Source organism: Punica granatum, chromosome 2, assembly GCF_007655135.1.
Source record: "Punica granatum isolate Tunisia-2019 chromosome 2, ASM765513v2, whole genome shotgun sequence".
In the NCBI taxonomy this organism is placed as follows: Eukaryota; Viridiplantae; Streptophyta; class Magnoliopsida; order Myrtales; family Lythraceae; genus Punica; species Punica granatum.
Genome location: NC_045128.1, coordinates 22,883,097 through 22,901,078, shown reverse-complemented (window position 1 = coordinate 22,901,078; position 17,982 = coordinate 22,883,097). Strand labels below are relative to the sequence as shown.

Sequence of the window (17,982 nt, the reverse complement as noted above, 5' to 3'; positions counted from 1 at the left end):
TTCTGCAAACCGGCCAATACTCGACATTCGCCAACCAGCGTGACAGAAAAACACTTCGGCGACTCGCAGCACACTACTTCCTGAGTGGAGAGGTCTTTTATCGCCGTTCCTTCGACGCCACACTACTCCGGTGTGTCGATGAAATTGAGGCACAACGCCTTATGGGAGAGATACACGAGGGAAGTTGCGGACCTCACATGAGTGGGCTCATGCTCGCCAAGAAACTTATGCGTTTGGGTTATTTCTGGTCCACCACGGAGGCCGACTGCGCCAAACACGTCAGACACTGCCACTTGTGCCAAGTCTACGCCGACCAGATCAAAGCACCCCCCAATGAGCTACATCCAATGGCGGCCCCGTGGCCCTTTTCAATGTGGGGCATAGATGTGATCGGCCCTATCAATCCCAAAGCATCCAACGGACACCTTTTCATTTTGGTGGCAATCGACTACTTCACTAAGTGGATCGAGGCAATAACGCTTGCTTCGGTCACCGCAAAGGCCGTGGCACGCTTCCTCAAGTGCAACATCATCGCCCGATACGAAGTCCCCGCGACAATCATCACTGATAACGCTAAGAATTTGAATAACAAGGTCATCAATGAGCTCTGTGAGCAATTCATAGTGCAGTATCGCAACTCCACGCCGTACCGTCCCCAAATGAACGGTGCGGTAGAAGCTGCGAACAAGAACATCAAGAAGATCATCGAGAAAATGACGGTGACCTATAAGGATTGGCATGAGATGCTCCCTTTTGCTCTCTTAGCGTACCGAACATCTATCCGCACTTCAACTGGGGCAACTCCGTACTCTTTGGTTTACGGCATGGAAGCAGTCCTCCCAATCGAAGTGGAGATTCATTCCATGAGGGTCCTTGCCGAGTCCGAGCTCGAAGAAGCGGAATGGGCGAAGCAGCGCTACGAACAACTCAATCTCATCGACGAGAAGCGGCTAACAGCGTTATGCCACGGCCAATGCTACCAACAAAGAATGGCTCGAGCGTTCAATGCAAGGGTCCGCCACCGCGAGTTCAACCCTGGTGACCTTGTCTTGCGAAAGGTTCTTCACATTATACCTGACTCTCGGGGCAAGTTCGCATACAAATATGACGGGCCTTTCGTCGTCAGAGAAACCTTCTCTGGAGGGGCAATTATCTTAAGCGACATGGACGGGACCGAAAACGCGCTCCCAGTCAACGCCGACGCCCTCAAGAAGTACTATCCCTGATAGCCTTCTTCGTCATTCCGCAGCCTCTTTATGTCCTCGCCAGTTGCAAACCACATTTCCGACCTTTGTCTTCTTCCGTATTCTTCAGACTCCATGCTCATACCGCCTCAACGCATCCTGTCATCAGTACTTGTACTCTTTTCATCTAAGATCACCTTTGAGAGAAAAGAATAAATTTCCCGCTAGGTTGAAAACCTCCTCTAGGCGACCTAGGCAAAAGTTAAGGAACGAGGGGCACGGCTTAAAATCCCGTAAAGGGGAACCGTGGCAAAAGGAGAGCATAAATCATATCCTTGCTAGGCTGAAAACCCGTAAAGGGCGGTCTAGGCAAAAGTTAGAGGAATCGAGAGATGCGATCGGACCCTATCTTGGGCGGTCGTAGTAAAAGGAGAGCATTCATGAGAGAAAAGTCAAAATAAAATACCCCGTCAGGTCGTCACGCGCTTTGCGGCCTGGGCAAAAATTAGGGGCAATTGTCGGTTCGACCACGAAAGAACAGCAGCACCCCGCGTGAAGCTACAACTAGTAGTGGTTCGGCAGTTCTCAACGCAAACAAACTCTCGTCGACTCTCAAGGCTCGAGACGCCCCTCAAAATGGGGTCGAATTGTCGTATCCTTGATTTGGAGGATCCTAAAGATCCTTCCCTTTACCTTTATTCAAAGCTCTGTGGGCCATGCCCTCATTTTGCGAAAAGCCTTTCTTTTGGTCAAACATGAGTTTGGGACACGGCCACCCCTCAAACGGTCACCAAGTTCAGATCCCTGAAGCATCATTACATAGATTTCCTTTGCACATCGTAATTCCAGCAGTTTCACGCGACTGACAACGACCGTTAGCTGCCACCCTCCTATGCAAGTACGGGCATGTGGATCCTAAGAGGCGTCTCTCCCTGACGGACTCATGTCTGCCTCATGCGACAAGATCGTAATCTCAAACCCGAGTGAAGGGCCCTCAAGGAGGCACCTCACACCATCATCTGACAAATCCGTTGGCATTATTGGGCCCAAGTCAACTCCCTCGCGTTCTGGGGCCATCCTCGATGACCGAATCCACTTTTACTGCTTTGGGTTTGGACACCCACCATTTACTGCTTTGGGTTTGGACACCCACCTTTTACTGCTTTGGGGTTTGGACACCCACCTTTTACTGCTTTGGGTTTGGACACCCACCATTTACTGCTTTGGGTTTGGACACCCACATTTATTGCTTTGGGTTTGGACACCCACCATTTACTGCTTTGGGTTTGGACACCCACATTTATTGCTTTGGGTTTGGACACCCACCTTTATTGCTTTGGATTTAGACACCCACCTTTTACTATTTTGGGTTTGGACACCCACCTTTTACTGCTTTGGGTTTGGACACCCACCTTTTACTGCTTTGGGTTTGGACACCCACCATTTATTGCTTTGGGTTTGGACACCCACCTTTTACTGCCTTGGGTTTAGACACCCACATTTTACTGTCTTGGGTTTGGACACCCACATTTTACTGCCTTGGGTTTGGACACCCACATTTACTGCTTTGGGTTTGGACACCTATCCTTTACCGCTTTGGGTTTGGACACCCACATTTATTGCTTTGGGTTTGGACACCCACATTTTTACTTTCTTTGGGCCCGTAAACCCATCTTTATTGCTTTTAGGGCCATAAGCCCATCTTTATTGCTTTCGGATCCATAAGTCACATTTTCACTGTTTTCAGGTACATACGTCTATCCAACTCCCTCCCATGAATCCAAAACCAGAGAGAACAAGTGGCTATGAGGAAAGACGCTGGAACGGTCGCCGAAGTCAAACGGGGTGCTTCTCATGGTCTTTGACTGCATCCTCTATCCGAGCACGCAACCAAAGAGGGGCAAGCTGTCAGCACCCAATTTCGGTCCACCGACTCTAAAGCGACAAAATCATCACTTTGTCACCCCGCATGAGGGAAGTATTTCTAGCGAATTGCTCTAGCATTCATGGCCTTTGAAAAAGTGACATCAATTTTATAAAAATATTTTTACGGGGTGTCTTTGAATTTCACGCGCGTCAACATCAATTTTCAAATCCGGGAAGAAAACTCAAGGTCATAAAATATTTTTATTGCATAACATTGATCCGTAAATTTTTCTGAACACAATGCTGGTCCTGGATCATTTTTTGGACATCCAATTGCAAAGACGAGAATTTTAATTTTGACGCGCGTTAAATTTGAATTTTTGAATTTTAAAAAAAAATAATAATAAAAAAATAAAAGGAGGAAGAAAGAAGTCAGGTCGGTCAGAATTGGTCTGACCGACGTGACAGATGGGTCAGGGTCGGTCAGACAAGGTCTGACCGACTGCTGACCAAAAAAAAAAGTCAAAGTCAAAGTCAAAGGCAACGGTCAACTGACCATTGCCTTTTCTTCTTTCTCCCCCCGATTTTTTGTTTTTTTCTGCTTTCTTCTTCTTCCTTCCTTCCTTCTTCTTCTTCCTGAGCAAAAAAAGAAACAAAGAAGGAAATAAAATTTCGAATTCGATCTTTCCTCTTCTTAGCTGATTCTCCGCGATTTCCAGCTAGCCCCTCCCTCACATTCGAAAACCCTAGCCGCGCTCCTCATCATCCTTCCGTTATTTTTCGTTTTCGGTTAAAAAAGAAATGAAAGGAAAAAATGGAAGGAGAGAACAAATAAAGAAAAAATCCGAACGGCATGGGCGACGATCTCGGGATTCTCGGATCGGACGCACACAAAAAAAAAAACCTAGCATCGACTCCCTAAAAAAGGAGAAACCCTAACTCGTAGAAAGCAAGAGGGAGAGGCCCACAGCTCGTCTCGAATCGAAAAAACCCCAGCTCATCCCCTAACTCTTCAGCTCAGAAAAAAAAAATCCCTTGCCTTGCCCGGAAAATCTGGGACCGAACCACGGGACCCGATTCCTCTCTTCGGCTCCTCCATCACGCGAACAAACCCGAGCCCCCATCACGTAAGCCTCCTCCAGCGGACCACCGGAACCTCCCTCGGAGTCGGAAATCGTCGCGGCCAATCACCACCGCCGCTCGGACCACCCTTCCCCTTCTCTTTATTTTTCGTGTTTTTTTTCTAATCGGGTCTGCCGTGATTTTCGGGTTGAACACACGTTGTCCAGCAACCCAATTCGTGCGCCCAGCCCGTGAAAGTCCAGCGGATTAGCCCAGCAATTCGGCCCGGGTCCAGTGGTCCAGTCCAACAGCCAACGGCCCGTTCGGCCCAGCAGCCCGCTCGGCCCAATCCGGATCGCAAAGGCTCAGTTCGGCCCGCGCCCCAGTTCGGCCCAGTTCGTCCCCGTCGGCCCGGTCCAGCCCTTCGGCCCAGTTCGGCCCACTTCCCAGCAGCCCAAGTTGTCAGACGAATTTTTTTTATTTACAGATCTGCCCCTATTCTTCTCAAACAAGGTAAATTCCCAACTTAGTGGCATGTTTAGGGCTTCATTTTTGAATATTAATGATTGCTTGATGGATATAATGTGAAATGAGTGTTCTTGGGTAGCGTGGGTGATCGGATTTGTCCCGAACTCGATTTTACAAACTTTTCATTTTGTCACATTTCTATCCAGAGGACGCATTTTATTTTTTTTAGATCTGCCCCGAATTTCAAAATTTCTTTTCAATCTAGTCCCGGTCATTTTATTATTTTCCAATCAGTCCTTGGATTTTTCAGAATTTTTCAAGCATCCCAAGGAACTTTCCAAGTTGTTTCAGTTTAGTCCTGTGGTCATTTTTTTTCGTTTCTAGATCAGTCCAGATTTTCAAATTCGTTTCAAACAAGTCCTGGGACATTTTCAGTAATTTTTACACAGTCCCCAATTTTTCATAATTTTTAAATTGGTCCCCAGACTTTATCCGAATTTGCAAATCAGTCCCTAATCTTTTAAAATCGTTCAATTCAGTCCGTTGGACATTTTCTAAAAAATATCCGACCCTTTCCTACTTGGATCACCCATCGACAATGTATGTGTCCCATTTAAATATTTTTATTTTTGTAATTATATGTGATAATGTCGGAAATTAGAATTTATCGGGCGGTCAACCAAATGGCTATCTCGACGACTCGAAACCCGTAAATCAAAGCATTCGGCAAATTTCTAATTAACCTAAAAGATTCCACACACGGGGTAATTAGGACGATGAATTTGGCTAAGTTAAAATCATTTGACCTCTTTTAAAGTGAATTGCACGAATCGGTTAATAATCTATAATCGTGTTGACAGTTCAAAAAAAAAACTGTAGTCATGCTCTTTTAAAATTCACAATTTCAAAAGCACCGAGATACGTGTCACGTAATCTCGACTTTCCATACACACACATATTTTCCGTTTCAAGGGCATGATTACCGGTTCTTGATCTGTCATCACCCTAGGGTAAGTTTGTGCTTAGAATGGGTCAAAACACGAAAAAAAATAATCATAAACTCGGCTTAATTAAACATGGGCAAATAGTTGAGTAAAGGGCTAGGATTCGGGTTTCGGACAAAAACACTCTTAATCTGTAAAAGCTACTTTGTCATAATACATAAAATTCTAAAAACAACACACACATCCAGGACTTGACTACAACATCATGTTTGTCGAGTCCGTTAAATAATGCCGAATGCTACATACCCTATCCATCATCCTTTTTGTTTTTTTAAGGTAGGATTTGTATGCCAAGATATCCCGGATAATAATTGATTAACTCACGTAAATTCGGCAACAACAAAATCTCATTATTTGTTTATTTGCGCTTACTTGTTACATTTTTTTTGTTATGCGGGTCGAGCCCGATCCTTTAGGATACGTTTCACATGGGGTCTAACACCCCAATCGTAGATTACAGGATCTAATCCCCTAAACACCGAGTGCGCACTTTAATTTCAATTTCGGTCTTTTCAAACCACACGGTGAGCATGAGTGGGATAATGACCGAACGCGAACCGACCGGGATTCAGTTGTTGTAATTTGTATTTTATTTATTTGAGAGGACAATGTAAGGATTTATGTTGTACATTTATTCATGTAAGAATCCCGGTTGGAGAGCGGACAGTCGGAGTGTTTATTCGAATTTACGGTGTCAAAACGCGTAAGATAAGCGAAACTTAATTAAGCGGTAATTAAATAAAAATGGCAAGCCTAGACAAGCTAGAGTACCGATAGGGCATGCGAGATATAGGCTCGCATGTAACAGAACCCCCGAATTCGGAACCTTGGGTTTCGCAGACCATATGCCTTAGCAATTAGGTGTACCCCGTACCCCCAGACCGGGCAACTCACCGGCCCTCGACCTTCGGGTCGTAAACAGGTAGTGGCGACTCCTTCTCACGTGCGTCTGTCGCGCGTCCCCGGGAAGGTGGACACTCCCAAGCCGCGTTGCATAGGCTCGCGCATGCGTGCCCCGACGAGACGAAATTCGAGTGCGCACAGGAAGGACGATCAATTGTTTCCTTCAGCGAAAAATTAAGCAGGACAGCCTTAAACTACTCAACTTATGATAAGAAGTTGTATGCATTGGTTCGAGCTTTAGAGACGTGGCAGCACTACCTATGGCATAAGGAGTTAGTGATTCACACTGATCATTAGTCCTTGAAACATTTGAAGGGCCAATACAAGCTAAATAAAAGACATGCTCGATGGGTGGAGTTCATTGAGACGTTTCCATACGTCATTCGGTATAAGCAAGGTAAGGAGAATGTTGTCCCCGATACACTTTCTCGCAGGTATGCATTACTCTATACACTTGATGTAAAATTGCTTGGTTTTGAGCACATTAAAAATTTATATGTTGATGACCATGAATTTTGTAAAGAATATCGACCTTGTGAGGAAATCCTTTGTGGTAAGTTCTTTAGGCATGACGGGTTCCTATTTCGAGAGAATAAGTTATGCATGCCTAATTGTTCATTGAGGGAGTTATTAGTGTAGGAATCTCATGGTGGGGGATTAATGAGACATTTTGGAGTTGCAAAGACTTTAGCTATTTTGCAAGAACACTTCTATTGGCCACATATGAAAAGAGATGTTGAGAGAATTCGAGGTAGATGTGTCACATGTGGGCAAGCTAAATCCAGAGTGCAGTCTGACGGTTTGTATACTCATTTACCTAATTTTAGTAAGCCTTGGATTGATATTTCAATGGACTTTGTGTTAGGATTACCTAGGACTAAACATGAGAGAAATTCAATTTTTGTGATTGTGGATAGATTTTCTAAGATGACACACTTTATTCTGATGCAAATCGTAGCATGATTTTAAGAGATCCAGTTCAAGTTCCAATTGTACCGATTACGCGAGCACGAGGAAATAAGTTTAACGATGAACTCAATGGCCTGATTCAAGAGGTTTGGGCTCAAGCAAATTCGCGGAGGCCCATTGGATATGAACCATGTGATCAACAATGATCCATTAACATGATTCAAGTTATAGAAAATTCCGGACAAGGCTAAATTCAGCAAGTGTTTGAGGAAGTTTATAGAATATTTAAAGATCAATAGAAGATATCATCAGATTTGTTTAAAGTTTAAATCTCATGAAGATATTCTCGGGATATTTAGATTTCATATCTTTATAGATTATGTCATATCTCTATCAATATTTTAGGTTTTATTTTCTTTATCTATAGGAGGAGATATGGCCAGATTATGATTAGTTTATGTTTATATATATTTATCTTAGTAAATTTTTAATAAAAAGGAACATTCAGAAAATTGTGAGAGTATTCTATTTGGTTCTTCAAGAACTAATTCGAACTTAACAGAAATTTCCGTGACGTTCATTATCGACTTATCAAACGACTTTCCACCACCGTTTGTGGCGTCTTCCTATACCAAAGTTCTTATTTCGCAATAAATAACGGGTTGAGGTCATTTATACCAAGGTTCTTGTTTATGTCGTAAACAACGGGTCGAAGGTTTGTCAATCAAATTTGATCGTGGAACGATCTTGGGTTCATTTAGTTGTCGGGTCTCGTCATTCTTGGCGGGAATCGCATCATTATTCTATGTCACAAACGGATTATGCTTCGCATGTTGCTGATTTGTTCTTTAAGGAGATTGTGAGGTTACATGGCATGCCTAGAACAATTGTTTCGGATAGAAATGTTAAGTTCTTGAGCTATTTTTGGAAGATTTTGTAGTGTAAGTTAGGTACTAAGCTATTGTTTTCTACTACTTGTCACCCACAAACTGATGGTCAAATTGAAGTAGTAAATATGACATTGTCTACTTTGTTGAGGGCAATCATTAACAAGAACATCAAAACATGATAAGAGTGTTTATCACATGTTAAGTTTGCTTATAACAGATCTGTTCATTCTGCTACTAAATTTTCACAATTTGAAATTATTTATGGATTTAATCCTTTAACTCAATTGGATTTATCTCCTTTACTTTTGACCGAGCATGTTAATTTAGATGGCAAAAAGAAAGCTACATTTTTCAAGCAGATTTATGAGAAAGCAAGACTCAACATTGAGTGAAGAACGGAGCAGTATGCAAAACACGCCAACAAGGGGCGTCATAAGCTTATTTTTGAACTGGGAGATTGGGTTTTGTTGCATATGAGGAAAGAGAGATTTCCGGCGCAAAGACATTCCAAATTACTTCCAAGAGGGGATGGTCCTTTTCAAGTCATAGAGCGCATCAATGATAACGCTTACAAATTAGACTTACCTGGTGAATACAATGTAAGTGTTACTTTTAATATTGCTGATTTGCTTCCTTTTGATGTAGATGATGATTTGAGGGCAAATTCTTTTCAAGAGGAAGGGAATGATGCAAATTGTAGCACGACTTTAAGAGATCCAATTCAAATTCCAATTGGACCGGTTACGCGAGCACGAGCAAAGAACTTTAAAGATAAACTCAACGACCTGATTCAAAAGGTTTGAACTCAAGTGAATTGTGGAGGCCCATTGGACATGAATCACGTGATCAACAAAAATGTATCAACATGATTCAAGTTCTAGAATGTTTCAACCAAGTCTATGATGCAGATGATTAACCCATGATAATGCCATTTTCTAGAAGTTTCTAGAATATTTGTTGAAGATCAAGAGAGGATATTATCATATTTGTTTAAAGTTTAAATCTAATGGAGATATTCTAGGAATATTTAGATTTCATATCTTTGTAAATTAAGTTATATCTCTATAGATAGTTTAGATTTTATTTTCCTTACTTTACGATGAGACATAGTCAAATTAGGACTAGTTTTAGTCTAAATATACTCATCTTGTCAATTTTTAAAAAGAAGGCACATTCAGAAATCAATCGCCATGTTGCCTTCTGACTCCGTTACCGGATCGCCATCGAAATTCTCGATTTAACTCGTAAAAGCTTAAAATAAATTTATATCCATCATGTGCTTACACTCACGAAGCTTACAAGGAATCCAATGTAAATAATTTAAACTTTCACTATCAATCTATAGCCCCTTGCAAGCGGAACATTGTAAGGCATCTAAATCGAAAATATCACATTCATTCAAACCACCATGAGAGGCAGAATCATACAAGCATGATAATCCATCAAGAAAATCATACAGAACAACAACACAATGGGCGGCCACCCGAAACCCTAACATCGGCTCGAACTAACACCTTGTTTAGTACGTACCAATCCTTGACCGATTTCTACAGAGCACATGCATGTCCTATGATTCGACTTTGATACCACTGTTGGTTTCTAATTGGATATTCCTAGGTCTTTTAAAACATGCATATCATGTGATACGGCTATGATAGTGTTGGCAACCTCGTCTCTGGGGGTGGTGGTCGGCGCTGGAGGTAGCTGCCCCCTTCACCATCTTATTCTTTGACAGATGCAGATTTACTCTCTTTTTTTTATTGTGCCAGTTGATTCACTGTTGAACTGATCTATTAAGTTCGAGCAAGATTTAAGGACACATCAGCGACACACCAGAGACCCTTTTAATTTATTGAATTTTGAATGTGACTCATTGAATTTGTGACCCAATTAAAAGATTATGGCCAAAATGTTATCTTTAATATCGGATGGATGAAAAGAAAATAACATTCCACCATAGAACATAAGTTGTCATTCCATCCTAGAATTTGCCTTTCTTTTCCCACTCTATCTCTTTCTTTTTTTTTTTACTTTTAAATTTTAAAAATTTTAATTTCTCCATTTGCTTTTTCATATTTTCTATTCCAATCCAAATAAGACGTCACGTTAGCCAATCGATTTTCTATGAAAAATGATCTTGTCATTATAATTGGATCACTTATTTCTACAAAAAAAAATTCCAATTTTTTTAAGCATTTCTTCCTTTTTCATTTTTCCAAATCCGATCCGAATGTGATATCAGGTAATATGTCAAACCATTAGGCCAAATGATCTGATCGTCATAGTAAGACCACTTATTTCCAAGAAAATAGTTCCCCCAATTTTTTATTTTTAAAAGTTAGGAGAAATTCCATATTAGAAGTGCTATATAGATACACAATATTTTTTTTTACCAAATTTTAGATTTTGAGTAGGGAAGATTTTCCCTCTCCTAAGGTTTTCTTTTTTGTTTTAATTTCCTTCTTTTATCCAATGTTATTAAATCCGAGCCGACAAGATAATGATGTAACTCGATTGACCGGTCAAGTCAAATAATCTGATCGTTATAGTTAAAAGCAAACTTATGTAGACAAATATATAATATTCATAGGTAAATATAACGTCACATTTTCGCCGATATAGTCTACAAGTTTTTCTCATATTTTTTTCCTCGATCACTATAGGATTTTACATCATGCTAAAATCCTTCTTTTTTTTTTCGATGGCAACCCATGTAATGAGATTTTTATCAATGGCTCCCGTTCCAATTGGCCCAAGGCATCAAGTGATGAAGCACCCCTCGGGTCAAATACTCGAGTTAACCAATGATTTTTTCAAAGTACTTTTTTCCATTCTTTTTGTCCCAACGGAGACCCTTGTAGCGAGCTTTCAATCAATACTCCCGAACTAGTTGGTTCAAGGCATTGGGTGATAAGGTATCCAACGGATCAAATTACTCAAGTCACCCATAGGATTAAATTTTTTTATTCACCCTAATTTTTTTTACCTAAATGAAACCTTTTGACACAAATACCGATATAGTCAACGAAGGTACCCGATTACTCAGTCCACCCAGGTATTTTTCAGGATATTTACTTTTATTTATTTTTAAATATATAATATAAACCACTTTCTTTCAATGCCCCTAGATGAAAATTCCCTAAGGTTTTCACTTCAAGGAAGAATCCAGAAGAAACCCTATTGCACATTACTACTCATGCTTTACGAAAAAATAAAGACTTGTTTCAACTCGAGACACATCAAGACACGAGACCATATTTTTAATAGCCCAAAAAGTTTAGTATTTTGTATAATCCATCACAAATAATAAAATTACTAAAGACTTCAACTAAAGTACTAAACCTTTGAACTAAAGTACCAAATGTGTCACCGTAATTCCACGTCATGTTAAAATTTCTTTAGAATTATTGATATGAGAACTCTGCTTAATATGTAGTATAACATATAAAATTTATATGTTTATTAAGTAACTAATCGAAAATTATATGTAAATTTTAAATTGTGACATCGGTTGTACATAATAATACAATAGTAAATCAACAGTATCAATAAACTTATACGTATTTTACAATATTTCTTCAATCATATAACTACTAATGGTTTCGGTATTGGATAAAAGATTATGGCAACTCTTAGTTATAAGTTAGACTCCAAAAATCCTCTTTCCACCAGAAATAAATGTTAATCACTATTAGTCCTCATCGAACAAAAGTCAAACCAAGCTAATTTTCATCCGATCAATCTAAGGATCAAAAGACCTAGACTCAACCTAAACCTATCTTAAACAAAATACTAAAAGCAGACCATAAAATAAAACCTATCAGCAAGTCAATCAACTTAAAGCAGACCCTAACATCATTCTAAGTCAAGAAAAACAAATGGCAACTAAGTCAAGCAACTCAAACAAAGCACTCCCAAACCTAATCCTAACATTGTCCTCAATGTTAAGCTCTAAGATGTATAAATAAGAACAACAAGGATGAGAGAGCTTCCCCGATTGACATAGCTGTGGTGTTGTCATCTAATCCTCTTCGTCCTCAATCTGCTGTCGGTTGGAGTCCGTAGCTTAGCTTGAGCGATCGGTGTTGGGCTCTCCAAATACCTGCAAGGAGAAGCTAAATAAAGAAAGCATATAAAGAGATAATAAATAATTAATTGCCCAGAGGAAAAGATATAGGAATGGAATCTACCAAAGCGTAGATTTCTTGATATATTGACTTGCAATTTTTTTTTTAAGGGAAACGATAAAGAACAGAGCAGGAAGAGCCCCGGCTTACTAATTGGTAGCCTAGGCCTCTACATCTCAGTTGAAATCGCTTCAAAAGTCCCGATTACACAGCCTAGGCCAACCAATTCAAGGCCCAAACTTCTTCTTTTCTGTAATTTAAGTAACTCGAACCTCCCTGACTCGACCTACATGCACAAAAAAGAAAAAAAATCATCTAATAAATTCAATGAAAAATTAACTTAGCAATAATAAAAAAAATCAAGAAGCGCTTGATTTAACGTTATCGGCAGGACGACCTGTTTACGCTCAAGTGTCTCCTAATGAAGTTGAGGATTCCTAGCGATCAAATGCACCGCCCCAATAATGTTTCGATCTCTGACCATTCACCTTGAACATTTTCCTCGATGAATCCATTACCTCTACTACTCCATATGGGATTACCTCAAATACTCGAAAAGGCGCAGACCATCTCGATTTTGGTTTACCAGGGAATAGCTTGAGCCTCGAGTTATAAAGAAGCACTTGATGTCCTGGCTCAGAATTCCCCTTGGTAATTTTCTTATCGTGCCATTGCTTCATATTTTCCTTATAAATCGGAGCATCGTATGCCTCGAGACGAAACTCCTCAAGATGGTTGAGCTGAAGAAGACGATTCTCACCGGCCGCTCTTAAGATTAAAATTGTGCTTCATAGCCTCAAGATCGTCGTAATTGATGTTCATAGATAATGAAGGTGAAATTTGATTGTGGCCGGTGGCGGAGGGGCGATGGAAGAATGGCGAGGGTTTTGAAAATCTGATAAATAAGAGAGGCTAAATTAGTAATTTTGAGGTCCTATTATGTATGGGTAATTCGGATTACGAAGGGGGATTGGACAATATGGGGGAATGCAGGACTAAGGTTCGGTAACAAAGTCGTCAAAGGAAACTCAAGTTTGTTAATTTTATTTTTAGATATTTATGTATTCTCATATTTTTTTGAATTTTTATTTTACTTTGTGTATTTTTAAAAATTTTAAGATCTTCGCTTATGTATTTTGAATGTTTTATTTTCCATGTCAGCAGGACGTCAGTCGGACATTTACTGCATCAGTAAAAAGTAACGAAAAACTAATGGAGACTACTACTTGAGGAACAAAGGTGAAAAATCATGATTGGAAAACAAATATAAACTTTTGAAAACAATCCACACTCCATGAAAAAGGTTAAAGGAGAGCGGACCTTACCTCATTTGCTCGCCCCGAGGAATCAAACAGAATATTCGCTATTTGCTAGATCGCAGAACTCATAAGATTTGACGAGTTTTGGAGGATCCAAGCACGACCTAAGCAGTGGAACCTCCGATTCCGGTGAAGCGAGCAAAATGGACTGAATAGAGCTAGAAAAGCAGCTCCATTGCTTTCGCTGATGTTTTCGACTGAGTTGATCCTCTGGAATCCCCAGATCTCTCTCTTCCCCCCAGGCCACCGGCCACCACCCGCCCTTTCAAGGTCGTCGGCGGCGTTGTGAGTGGGAGGTGGCAAATCGGAGGGGAGGGGTTGCACTCCGTGGGACAAGAGGGTGTTTTTTCCCCAACGATTTTTTTTTTATTTTATTTCTCTGAGTCACCTGCAGCTCACGTGCATGTTCCTATTATTACAAACCTTATAAAGGTAGGGTACATTTTTTCCCTCACCATAGTCGAGTCAATGTATTTAACCCCGGCCCGGTCCCGCCGGTTTAACCGGTTGATCCATGCCCATTGCCTTGTCCGAGCTGGGTTTAGCAAAAACCCACTTAAGTTGAAAAACCAGCCAAAACCGAGAGACTCGGTTGGCCCATCGGCCCAATTGACCCACTTGTTATAGTCGAACCGGTTATTCCGAAAAAAAAACTTTTCCTGTCCCTAATTTTTTGCTAGAAAAATTAGCTAAAATCTAGAATCTCTCCATATTGTAATCTTTTATTCTTTACACGGCAAAAATCACACTCTGATATTTCCATTCCAATTGAAATTCAAATTGTCGTAGCATTATTATTCTAAATTTAAATTGTAAGAATTAAAAAAAGAAAAAAGGAAGTAAAGGGCTAAAGTAAAAGAGTCAGGTTCGCTATTCCAAATTCGTACGCCATCTCTTTGATATTTTCTTTCAACACTTCTCGTGTCTTTTTATTCTCAAGCCATCCTCTTAAAACCTGATTGAACCATCTTCGTAATCTCTACGGCAAAAGAATGATCCGACATGGGGCATATGCTAGCGAAGGAGTCACTTCCGATGAAAAAGGGCCATTATATGTAACTTTTTCATTTATTTCTTAAGTCCTCAAAATTATCAAAAATAAAAAAATAAAAAATAATTAAACCGGTGGTTGAATTGGTTCACCCATGATCCGGCAAAGAGGCCAGTTCGATGCCCGGGCCAGGTTTGAAAACACTGGAGGAGGTATATGTGCCCAAAAAAAAGGGTTTAAAAGGCAAAAGTGATCGAAGTTTAGCGGGCATACAAGTATATTTCCTTTAAAATTTTGAGTGTAAAGCCTGTTAGAACTCGAAACGATGTAAAACTATCCAAATGAGATGGAAGCCAGCAATAACAATAAGGCTAATGGAGGAGTAAAAATCTTAATTTAGGTACAAATAGACATTTAATATTGAAAAGAAAATCTTCATTTCGAGTTTAGAAGAATTAGGCTTCTAGGTATTTTATATAGAAAATTTTGAAAGAACAGGACTTTTAGGTGTTGTGTACTGTATAAGAAGGGAAATGGTTCATGGACGTTGGTCGAATAAGAGTGTAGAATGTGATAATTAAAAAGCTTTATTACAAGAGCAATTGAATACTAAAATTTAAGTAAATTGCATGGAATATTGACTCTTTTCTTTTCACAAAAATTGTGAGAGATATTGTTCTATCTATTCTAGGAGATCGAGCATTAAAAGTTATTTTTTTTTCTAACGAGTGTGTCTCTCAGGATTCAAATTTACTACCTCCTCTTTATAGGAGTTGGAACTACTTACCATTCAACCAACAATTTGTTGATTGTATTATTAACTTTTACCTCTTTTCAGTGGATTCTTTTTAATTATAGAAGACATCCTTCTCACAATTCTAGAAGATGAAATATTAAAGATTATTATTTTTCTTAACAAGTACATTTTCTGAAACACGAATTTGTAGTTGCTCTCCTCCTTATGTAGATTGAAGTTGTTTACCATTCAATTAATATTTTGTTGGTTTATTGACTTTTACCTTATACTAGGTATTGTTTATACTTTTGAGGAATGAGTTTTTTTATAGTGACACGGGGACGCTGTCTTGGAACTAAAATGTCCTAAGTTCAATATCCACTAGTGGGACATATTTACCACTTTGTCATTTTATTTTCTATTCTTGTACTATGTTGATAAGTCTCCATTATTAATCAAAAAAAAAATATTGATATACTTAAAGGTCTACAATTTCTTTGGGAAATTAAATTGGTGATTTGTAAAACAAATTCAACAGTGGGAACGGGAAGTATATATGTTTATTGTTTCCTAACATGCATGTACTTAATATATTATTAACCAGATGGTGTTTCTGTCGTAGTTAGATAATAATGGAGTGGTTGGCAGCATATACATCTTTTTAACACTCCATTGCAGAGTTGGCGGTTATTTTAGTTTGGGCTGTGGGCTATAGAATTTCCAGCTTCTCATGCATGAAGGACCATATGTTTTAATTTGAACATGTCCGACTCAAGAAAATCGAATATAGATCAGTATCTTAACTTCAAATCAAGGGCAAATGCCTAACCAGTTATATAGTAACATTTACATATATTCATAAACCATCGGATAACGGTCACATTTGATATGTAAATTGACCTATGCCGTGTTTGGACTGAATATATATTTTGGAACAAAAGGACATTAAAGAGGAAGGTTACCAAAGAATTACAACAGCAAACACGAAATGATAACAGTACTCTAAAACAATGCAAAATTATATAATATTACGTCCATGTTACTATCATGGCATTGATGGCATATATGTGTATACCAGAGCTCATGAAACGTTCTCAGTGGCCTCCCCCAGCTCCAATACCAGCACCACCACCGGCTCCGAAGCCGCCGCCACCACCCCCTCCAAAACCTCCACCGCCTCCGAATCCACCACCAAGTCCGCTGCCGCCACCCGCGCCCCCACCAAAACCACCGCCTGCACCTCCACCAGCACTGCCTCCTAAGCCTCCACCACCACCAGCACCTCCACCAAAGCCACCACCTCCTCCGGCTCCTCCACCTAGTCCTCCACCTCCTCCGGCTCCTCCACCTAGTCCACCACCTCCTCCGGCTCCTCCACCTAGTCCACCACCTGCACCCCCACCCCCGCCTGCACCAAAGCCACCACCAGCACCGCCTCCTCCACCAAGTCCCCCACCACCCCCGAGACCACCACCACCGCCAAGGCCACCACCATGGCCTAAACCTCCACCTCCACCAAGGCCACCACCATGCCCCAGACCACCCCCACCACCAAGGCCACCACCATGGCCTAACCCACCACCACCGCCTAGTCCTCCACCACCCGCACCTCCACCGAGTCCACCACCTGCTCCACCACCTAGGCCACGGCCACCACCTAGACCGCCACCTCCACCATACCCTCCACCCACACCACCACCTAGACCTCCCCCGCCACCAAGGCCACCACCGCCACCGTATCCCCCTCCGAAACGTTTCCCAAACCTTCCATGCCTAAAGCCCTTCCGGTAAATCCCATGCCCTAGACCTGCTCCTTTATAAAACCGCGGGTGGTGAAACAAGAGCTTCTCATCCTCGAGCCCATTCTCGCTAACCTCAGCCACTACCAGGCCATTGATAAACAACAACGAAAGGAGAATGGCAACTCCAGAACGAGACTCGACGATCATTTTGGCTTAAACTTGGGAACCCTAGAGAGAAAGCACTGTGCTTGGCCTTAAAAGAGAGTGTCAGTAAATATAGTGCAACACAAAATTAAAGAAGAGGTCCACCATTGCCCAACTGTCACGCTTGTTTTGAGTAAATGAGTCTCAGCTGTTCATTGGCCAAGCAATTTAATTTACTTGTCCAACTGTCCTCTCCTCTAATTAATTTAACACATTTTTCACAAATTAAATGCAATAATTACTGTCACCAACTTTGCTGCTTGGATAAAAGCCTAGAGTGCGACATCATATTGGAGCAAACTCGATAACTTTAACTGATGCGACAATGTTTTGAGGTAGACCCTTATATAACGATACCATATTGAGTATATTATAATTGACTTACATATCCTTCCAAGACACGGGTTAGCATATTAGTATTGGCAAGTTGTGGGTGGGCAGTCAGCGAGAGTCTTGAGTACTCTTCCACAGGCTAGAGTCGGTGGTGGTTAATTTCTCGACAGCAGCCCTTCTTTTGGCCTGCTTGCAGGTCTCCTTAGTAGCGGCAACATCTATCCAGGGACGGCTCTCCCTAGTC

At 40.8% G+C, this 17,982-nt stretch overlaps 1 protein-coding gene across 1 annotated transcript; it reads right to left on the bottom strand.

The window, feature by feature from the left end:
• Positions 1 to 16,258: 16,258 nt before the first annotated feature.
• Positions 16,259 to 17,505, bottom strand: LOC116195106 (glycine-rich protein 23-like). The gene is made up of 2 exons (XM_031524079.1): positions 16,892 to 17,505; positions 16,259 to 16,801 (listed from the first exon to the last, which is right to left on the bottom strand). The coding sequence occupies exons 1-2, from the start codon at positions 17,406 to 17,408 to the stop codon at positions 16,554 to 16,556; spliced, it is 765 nt and encodes a 254-aa protein (XP_031379939.1). The 5' UTR covers positions 17,409 to 17,505; the 3' UTR covers positions 16,259 to 16,553.
• Between the last annotated feature and the right edge of the window lie 477 nt (positions 17,506 to 17,982).